Source organism: Trematomus bernacchii, unplaced genomic scaffold (genome assembly GCF_902827165.1).
Source record: "Trematomus bernacchii unplaced genomic scaffold, fTreBer1.1, whole genome shotgun sequence".
Lineage (NCBI taxonomy): Eukaryota > Metazoa > Chordata > Actinopteri > Perciformes > Nototheniidae > Trematomus > Trematomus bernacchii.
The window spans coordinates 129572-139567 of NW_022987851.1; the positions used below are offsets into that span (position 1 = coordinate 129572).

Here is a 9996-nt window from a genome sequence, read left to right on the forward strand (position 1 = left end):
ATGGATCCAAACTCATAGGAAACTTAGAACAGATACAAGGTTTGGTCAAGACAACTAATCAGGGGATACATTGCAGGTGTACCAAAGGTCACGTGATTGCAGGGCAGATGGTGAACAGATGGAACTAATATGGCAGACGGGAAAACACCCAAAGACAGGAAGTAAAAACAGACAAGACACAGGGGAATACAAAATGTTTCAAAATAAAATAGGAAACAGATAAACAATAGCATATTGATTCAAAGCTGTTAAGATAGCCGTTACTAGAGTTCAGACAATTATAGGAATCTGTGATTTCAACTGGTAACGAAAGGACCTCGAGATGAGAACTGAATCGTGCAAACAAAAACACATGCCAAATAGATTGCTAATACAAACACCACTGCAAGAAATGTATTTTATTAGTTACCATTAGGTTAAAAAAAAGTGCATTTGATATTTAAAATACTATCAGACAACAACATGTATATAACTGTATCAGGTCAGCATGTCCGATTGTGAGAACACATACCCCCTCACAAAACAAACTCCTAGCCTATAATCTACTCACCAAATGGCCTCTGAACAAACCTTGGGCTTTGCAGAATCCTTAATGACGGTCGTAAATCAGGTGTTCTCAGTTTAATACAATTAATGTCACGGTTCATAATTTGTCTAAACTTTAAAAAGCTTTGTCCACAGTGGGCATATTCTTCATTTGTGGGAGACTTTATGGAAGCCTTTACATTTTGGCTTAGTTTGGTATAAAAGGCTTTTCCAGCATTCTGCTGCCGGAAGCACTTAGCTTGAACACTAAAATCAAATCATGGAAAACAGTATTTCCCAGTAACCACCAAGTATGATACAGAAAGAGAAGTGAAGAAGAGAAGAGCTGCTATTATACATTGCACATGGACCCCTACTTGTTATAAGATAAGATAGCACACAGTCCTTGTAATCTTCTACCTGGCATAAACCCACGATAGGCTTCTGTCATAGAAGAAACTGCACACTAAAGATTATTGGATTTCAGTGTTTTATATTCATAACATTCATTTTGTGTGGAATATCACTTGGAAATTGCCAACACCACAGGAGCACACACATGTGCAAGGGTTACATCCTGTAATATCAATGTAATGCCAAAAAACTGCAATATGTCGTAATGTACAGAATGTATCAACCCTATAAACAACTATGGATCAGCATGATTGTAAAGCCCTGTGTGTCTTTAAATATGGTATGTGTACAGTAAAGCAAACATTGATGTTCAAGCGTATGATTACTAAATAATTATTATTTCATTTTGTAAGATGTCAATTATTGTTCATAAAAAAGCATTAATCAGAAATGTGCCTGTCTTGTAATTTTACTGATTTCATTATTATATAATTCATTATATTGTATTTTGGTTGTTGTATTTTCTCCAGTGTGGAATATACAAATTCATATGCAAGGCTGTTATTTTTCTCTTTAAGTTCTTTGGAGATAGAGCAGGTACATGCAACGTGTCAATAATGCTAGCAAGAAGCTTCATGATAGCACCGGTATATTTTTAGCGACTGAATGTGTTTATTAAGTGCGTAACTTCTAACTGATCTATAGGGGCTACCTCATCACTTTAATCAAGTTAAGCTGTTTTTCTCATTTTGTCAGCGGACGTGTAACGGATTTTTGGCGGCTCGTTCCGGGATCTACGACACCTGTGGTTGGAGGACGTCGTTGATCCAGTTTAACAAGTATGATGAAGAAAGTTGTATTGAGTATGTTTGTTCTTACATGGACAGTACATTTTTGTTGGAGTTGGAGGATGAGAGTGTCACAGTTACTCTTTCTAGCAGATATGATTGAGGATTTGATTCGCAAACGTAAAGAGGGTGAAATGCTTACACATGATGAGGCAGATGTTACTGTGTCTGATGCTAATATTTTGCCATCTACACTATCTAATGTTGTTTACATTGACACACATACTTCAGACACACACGTTGAAACTACCACAACAGACTTTGCCTCCCAAACCAATGCCCTTGAATCACAGCTCCAGAAGATGATATCAACTTATGAGGGGTGGTGTCAAAAGCTTAAACAAGGAAGTGTCCCACTCGCTCCAAGCAGAGCCGACACTCCACCCATTGACATTGACTGTAACGAGGGGTTATGTATGGTAACCCTTGTTATATAAACACAGGCGGAGCCCTCTACTGGACTCTATGGGTACTCCCCTTGATCATATCATGCAAGCATTCATCCACTGAGACTTCTATAGACGTAGCTGGCCCCGGAGCGGGCCTACCTGAATGCGCGCGCATCTCACCGCATAAAAGGAGGCCTCGTCTGACTATTTTGGGATACAATTTTCTCATTTTCCCCCCTTTTGCCTGGTTCTCACAAAAGTTGAGTCTGACAAATGTGCCTCTGGAGGAATGCAAGGGGAGTCGACAGTGGACTCTTGCGGGCTCATGAGACACTATTTTGGGATACAATTTTCTAATTTTCCCCCCTTTTGCCTGGTTCTCACAAAAGTTGAGTCTGACAAATGTGCCTCTGGAGGAATGCAAGGGGAGTCGACAGTGGACTCTTGCGGGCTCATGAGACACTATTTTGGGATACAATTTTCTCATTTTCCCCCCTTTTGCCTGGTTCTCACAAAAGTTGAGTCTGACAAATGTGCCTCTGGAGGAATGCAAGGGGAGTCGACAGGGGGACTCTTGCGGGCTCATGAGACACTATTTTGGGATACAATTTTCTCATTTTCCCCCCTTTTGCCTGGTTCTCACAAAAGTTGAGTCTGACAAATGTGCCTCTGGAGGAATGCAAGGGGAGTCGACAGTGGACTCTTGCGGGCTCATGAGACACTATTTTGGGATACAATTTTCTAATTTTCCCCCCTTTTGCCTGGTTCTCACAAAAGTTGAGTCTGACAAATGTGCCTCTGGAGGAATGCAAGGGGAGTCGACAGTGGACTCTTGCGGGCTCATGAGACACTATTTTGGGATACAATTTTCTCATTTTCCCCCCTTTTGCCTGGTTCTCACAAAAGTTGAGTCTGACAAATGTGCCTCTGGAGGAATGCAAGGGGAGTCGACAGGGGACTCTTGCGGGCTCATGAGACACTATTTTGGGATACAATTTTCTCATTTTCACCCCTTTTGCCTGGTTCTCACAAAAGTTGAGTCTGACAAATGTGCCTCTGGAGGAATGCAAGGGGAGTCGACAGGGGACTCTTGCGGGCTCATGAGACACTATTTTGGGATACAATTTTCTCATTTTCACCCCTTTTGCCTGGTTCTCAAAAAGGTTCACTCTGATTATTTTGCCAATGGAGGAATGACAGGGGAGTCGACAGGGGACTCTTGCGGGGTCATGAGGCACTATTTTCGGATACTTTTTTTCATTTTCATGCATTTTTCCATGGATTAATTATTTTTTATTTTTTAACTTTTTGGCCATTTTCACCCAGTTTTGGCCACCGCGTTGCCTGGAGGATAGGACCGAGAGATGACAGACTCTCTGGCCGCCTCACAAGTCACTATTGTCGGACACTTTCTTTGCTTTACCCCGGTTCTATCACTCTTTCCTCCTTTGACCATACAACCCGTTTCCTGCTGGGGTGGTGCCTGGTTTCGGGGCACCCCAAACCCTCTCATGGTCGGGGCACCATGAATTGATGCATCGGACCCAATGTTGCCATTACCAGCTCCGCGTTGGTGCGGAGGTGGGACCATCCAACCCGGTGGTAACCCAAGCCCTCCCTTGGTCTGTGCACCATGAATTGATGCATCGGACCCAATGTTGCCATCACCAGCCCCGCGTTGGTGCGGAGGTGGGACCATCTGACCCGGTGGTAACCCAATACCTCCCTTGGTCCATGCACCATGAATTGATGCATCGGACCCAGTGTTGCAATCACCTGTCACGCTAACGCATATAAACGGAGAACTAGAACAGCATTTTGATCAAATTCATTGTGTCTGTTTCAGTAAGGATGTCGTCCGAATGCCCGGTGTGCAGAGTCTTCTATCTGGCGTTGAACAAACACCTTAAGCACAAACATGCAGTGTGGAACTTGGAGAGGGGAATCCTCCTGAAAATAGCCAGTGGCAGGATAAATGTTCGGACCAAACCCTGTCCCATCGCAGGGTGTTCGTATGCTGGGAAGAGACTGGACCGTCATGTAACACATGACCACCCTGAGTTCTCCCGATATGAGGCACATCAGGTCATGGCAAGGCTGAAGCATAGTGTGGCACTGCAGTTGCTCCATGACCTCCGTGAGACTAACCCCATCATTGGAATTGTTACATCATTGGATATAGACAATGAGGAGGAATACCCCGGGCACCCTCCACCCTTCTCCCCACATACTGAGTGTGACAACGAGGACTGCAGGCAGGTGATGCTGGAAAATGTGGCAATAGGTGCGTTCACACGAGTACTTTGGAGTACTTTTCCCACAATAGTTCATCAGAACTACGATATATTTGCGTTCACACCAAAAAGCCCCAGGAACTAAAGTAGCTCAAATTAGTTCGTCAGACCCGCTTTTCAGTCCCTGCTAGAGAGCAGGGACTGTCGTGGGAGAAAATAGTTTGTACGTCTGATTGGCTGTGCGGAATGCAAACCACGCCCCGTACAACTCCCAAAAAGTTTTATAAAGCAGCCATTTTACTTGCACGCATTAAAATCTCAGCGTAGCAACGAAGAGATTACTTTTTTGCAAACCAGCAGTTGGCAATATGATAACACCAAAGAAATCAGTGGAGCGGTGGAGTGATGATGATGTCTCGGCGCTTCTGGATATTTACGCGGACGACGCGATCCAGGGACTTCTGCTGAAGGCAGTTTCCAACGCGAAAATGTATGAGTGTATTTCGCAAAAGTTAGCGGCCATCGGAATCGTCCACAGCGCTAAATCATGCCGGGACAAGATAAAGAAACTGAAGCAGGACTACAAAAAAATAAAAGACCACAACAACAAGAGTGGTAACGGTCGGAAGACCAGCAAGTGGTACGATCATTTGGATGCTTTGCTTGGCCACAGACCCACATTCTCCGGCACCGCAAAGACCATCGCTTCTAGCACGATGGGGTGGGAGGATGCAATGGCGGTGGAATTGCCCAAGGACGACGACGAATTAGGTAAAATATACTACATGCACTGCACTGTTTTAATCTGCACAATAATGGTCACATACGTACTTTTATTGGCTCGGTAGATCGAGCTAGCAATGCTAGGTTGAATTGGCTAACAGCTAGCTAGCTATTCTCGGCCGCTATGTCATTTGCTTCACTAACTCATGGCACTAATCGAATGTAAAATATACTACATGCACTTTACTGTTTTAATCTGCACAATACTGGTCTCAGATGTACTTTTACTTGCTCGGTAGATTGAGTAAGCATATTGTGCCTCATATGTACAAGGTTAACATTGAAAGTTACGATGATATGTCCCAATGCGTCTCAATGTACATGTTACTCCAGCTGCATATCAGTTTACTCCACTCAAATGGCGCAAAACTCGCGTTCCATGGACAGACGTGTAATACACTCAAATTACAATAGATGGAGCTCTAGACTAATTTATAAAATTTGTAAAAAATGTTGTTAACACTCTGGGTGTGTGAGACGAGTGAACCAAAACGTAAAACCTCCGCAATTAAAACAGTTTAATCGAGTTTGAGCACTAATATACCCATGTTTTGAACACTTTAGCGGGGTAAATGTGTTATCTTTTCACCCTGGTCCTGAATTAAAACAGTTCACCCGACTTTAAACACTAATGTGCCCATGATTCAGACACTTATTCATGGGTAAATGTGTTATCTTTTCACCCTGGTCCTGAATTAAAACAGTTCCCCGACTTTAAACACTAATGTGCCCATGATTCAGACACTTATTCATGGGTCAATGTGTTCTCTTTTCCCCCCTGGGTGTGTGTGTGAGACAAGTGAACTGTGTCAGCCTGCAAACAAGCAGCAGTCTCCTGTCATTTGAAACATGTTCCCCGACTTTTTAACACACTTTTACCCACGTTTTGAGCCCTTATTCCTGGGTCAATGTGTTCTCTTCCCCCCCTGGGTGTGTGTATGTCTGCCTGGAAGTGTGATATGCTGCTTAAAGCAGTGATTCTGCTGTTTTTAGTTTATTGTACATTTAATAAATTAAATATGATTAATATGTACATTGTTCTGTCTATACTGACACGTTTATGTCCATAACTCCGTATGTTTATGTCGTCCAATGTACACTGTCTAAAAACGACAATAACGAGTTAATTAAAACATTTTAATTGAGTTTGAGCACTAATATACTCATGTTTTGAACACTTTAGCGGGGTAAATGTGTTATCTTTTCACCCTGGTCCTGAATTAAAACAGTTCACCCGACTTTAAACACTAATATGCCCATGATTCGTGTCAGCCTGCAAACAAGCAGCAGTCTGCTGTCATTTGAAACATGTTCCCCGACTTTTTAACACACTTTTACCCACGTTTTGAGCACTTATTCCTGGGTCAATGTGTTCTCTTCCCACCCTGGGTGTGTGTATGTCTGCCTGGAAGTGTGATATGCTGCTTAAAGCAGTGATTCTGCTGTTTTTAGTTTATTGTACATTTAATAAATTAAATATGATTAATATGTACATTGTTCTGTCTATACTGACACGTTTATGTCCATAACTCCGGATGTTTATGTCGTCCAATGTACACTGTCTAAAAACGACAATAACGAGTTAATTAAAACATTTTGGCCGCTCATAGGCAGCCTGCCATGCGCACCTTGAGTCCCCGGGCCCCCTGACTTAAGCACACTGCCTTGGACAAAACCCCATGTGCATAACTGCCAGACAAGCGTGCCCTTGGTAACCTAAAAATATGAAAAGTGTCTGAGTGTCAGGAGTCCGCAGTTGGATGCTTAAGGGCGGACGGTAGACCACCACAAAATCCACCCCTTGTTAGTCTTACCAGGGGCACGAGGTTCTGGAGGGTGTGAATATCTGGGTTTAGTCCGTGGGGGAGTGCTTAACTGCGGGGGCCCGGGGACTCACGGTGTGCAATGTTATGGAGGTGCCACTGTTAGGGGGACATGCTGGTGGTCATTAGTCCGTCCTTCGGGGCTCTGTGAGCGGGCAACGAGAGGTGATTTTCCCGGTCTCCGCCCTGGAGGTGTGAAATAAACAAAGTCCCACTGTTAGGGACTGGTGCTGGAGGTCTCTAGTCCGTCCTTCGGGGCTCTGTGAGCGGGCAAAGAGAGTTGGTTTTCCCGGTCTCCGCCCTGGAGGTGTGAATGCAGGTGCCTGCATTTAAACAGATTCACCAGTTTATAACATTACTTTAGCCCTGATCAGAGCCCTGTTTTATGGGTAAGACAGCGATGTGCTGTACCCTGGCTCTCTGGCTCTCTGAGACCCTGCTAAAAGCAGTGACTATGCTGCCTGCATTTAAACAGATTCACCAGTTTATAACATTACTTTAGCCCTGATCAGAGCCCTGTTTTTATGGGTAAGACAGCGATGTGCTGTACCCTGGCTCTCTGGCTCTCTGAGACCCTGCTAAAAGCAGTGACTATGCTGCCTGCATTTAAACAGATTCACCAGTTTATAACATTACTTTAGCCCTGATCAGAGCCCTGTTTTATGGGTAAGACAGCGATGTGCTGTACCCTGGCTCTCTGGCTCTCTGAGACCCTGCTAAAAGCAGTGACTATGCTGCCTGCATTAGCCGCGTTCACACCGGAGTACTTTCACCGTACTTTTCGCGTTTTAGTTCTGTGAGTACCCCTTATGTCGCGTTCACACCAAAAATCATACTTAATCTCGGGTACTTTTACCCCCATTTTTAGAGCCAGCTCAGAGAGCGTACTTTTCTGTGGGTGAAAAGTGCTCCAAAAGTGCCCCAGTGCTGATTGGCTGGGCGAATTGCAAACCACGCCCCGTACAACTGTGGAAATGTTGTGTAGAGCCGCCATTGTTTTGCCTCGCTACAACAACCTCAGCCACCAAGAAGTGTAGTTTGTTTTTTTAACGCAGTGAAATGACAAACATGAAGAAATCCGAGCGATGGACTGATGAGGAGGTATCAGCGCTTCTCTACATCTACGCCGACGACACGACGCAGGGAATGCTGTTGAAGCCAGTACCCAATTCAAAGATCTTCGATCGTTGTTCGAAGTTGTTGCTGGAGATGGGAATCGTGCACAGCGCCACGGCATGCCGGCTGAAAATCAAGAAACTCCGCCAGGACTACAAGAAAACAAAAGACTGGAACAACAAAAGTGGTAACGACCGGAGGACCACGAAATGGTTTGACCGCATGGATGCTTTGCTTGGGAGCAGACCATCATTCTCCGGTACAGCATCGAGCCTGGATTCGGGCACTATGGCATCGGAGGCCGCTCCAACGCCGAATTTAGAGGGCGACAACGACGAAGGTAAAAGCAACTACATGCACTGGGGTTTTAATCTGCACAATAATGGTCTCAGATGTACTTTTATTTGCTCAGTAGATCAAGCTAGGCTAAACTAGCTAACACTGGCCCCGAGCTGGCTAATAACATCTAGCTATTAAAACGTTTTGACTAGTGAATAACTGTGCAGTGTTTCTGTAATTTGCTTCACTAACTCATGGAACTAATCATGTGTTTCAGGCGAGGAAAATCAGCAACAACACTCGGTATTGGAAACAAGCGAGGTTCTTGGCGTTGGAGATCAGAGCTTGCTCGCTTGCTCGTCCCCCTTACCGGCAACCAAACGCAAAGGTAAACACACTGTAACTTTGTCTTGAAAGAACGTTACGCATAGATGTTCACAATCATGTTTATTTCCTTCTTTCTTGGTACAATTATGAAACAGCGTGAAAGAGAACATTTCGCGCCTTTTTACCTCTTACAAACATTGTAAACATCCGGGCTAGAGGTCACATGACTTCCGGTAAGAAATCGCTTCCACTTGGAGCATATATCGCCACCTACTGTTGATTTATTAAATCCTTGTCCTCAGACCAGTGCTTTTGAAGAATTTGAAGATCAGCTTGTTTGCTTCATTTCTTGATTTACTTTCATATATTGACTTGAAATCCATGTCCTTGATGTTGAGTTGTTCCAGTGCAGTTATCAGAATGAGTCTTTGTCTGTTATAATCCAGGCAGCTAAAAAATACATGATGTATGTCTCTGGTTGTTGATCTTGTATCTTGCTTATTTTCCCCTCTTAGGAAAGCGGACACAGGATGCACTTTTCCTCGAGACCGTCCAGGCGTTGGAGGACCAGCGTGCCGTGGCGAATGAGTCGCTGCACGTAGATCAGGCGGTGCAGTTCAGCCAGACCCAGGAAGCGGAGGCCAGAATGATCACCTCGATGGAGCGCCAGTCAGAACTGGCGCTGCAGCAGATGGAGCGCCAGCGGCAACAGGATGAAGCGTGGGCGCTGCGCCAGGAGCTGCGCCAGGAGCGGCAGGATGAGCAACAAGCGGTATTTAATACTGGGTTTCTGAAAGTGCTTTCTCAGCTAGTGAAAGCCAACAGGTCTTCCTCCAAATAGTGGCCCCTGTTAATGTCTGCTGCTGAGCCTATGCCTAGTTTAGGCATAGTTTAGTTTTATATTATTGCTGTTATCACTTTATTTTTTATATAATGTCCAACTGACACTTTGTCACTTTATTTACATAACAAAATTGTTCTAATTTCATGTTATGTCATATGCTGCAATAAAGACAACCAACATGGCGATTAAATCATCTTGCTTATTTCTGACACTTTATCTTTAGTGACCTGTGTAGCATGCTATACATCACATGTAAGTGAGTATTCTGATACCATCATGTTTCATCGGTTATAAACTGGCAAAGCTTTATTTGTCATTTATTTATCATCAACCTTGTGGAGGAATGGCAGCGGCACATACACAAATATGATAATTTATATCATTTTAAATATTTGACCAAAACTTTTAATTCCCCCACATTTCACACAACACAACATGGAGTCCACTATGGGCCAAAAATGACATGAAAGTTTC

General features: G+C 43.9%; 1 protein-coding gene across 1 annotated transcript; it reads left to right on the forward strand.

The window, feature by feature from the left end:
* The first annotated feature begins 7945 nt into the window (after positions 1-7945).
* Positions 7946-9519, forward strand: LOC117468981. The gene is made up of 3 exons (XM_034113371.1): positions 7946-8412; positions 8629-8739; positions 9194-9519. Exons 1-3 carry the CDS (start codon positions 8016-8018, stop codon positions 9517-9519), a joined length of 834 nt encoding a protein of 277 aa, XP_033969262.1. The 5' UTR covers positions 7946-8015.
* The last annotated feature ends 477 nt before the right edge of the window (positions 9520-9996 follow it).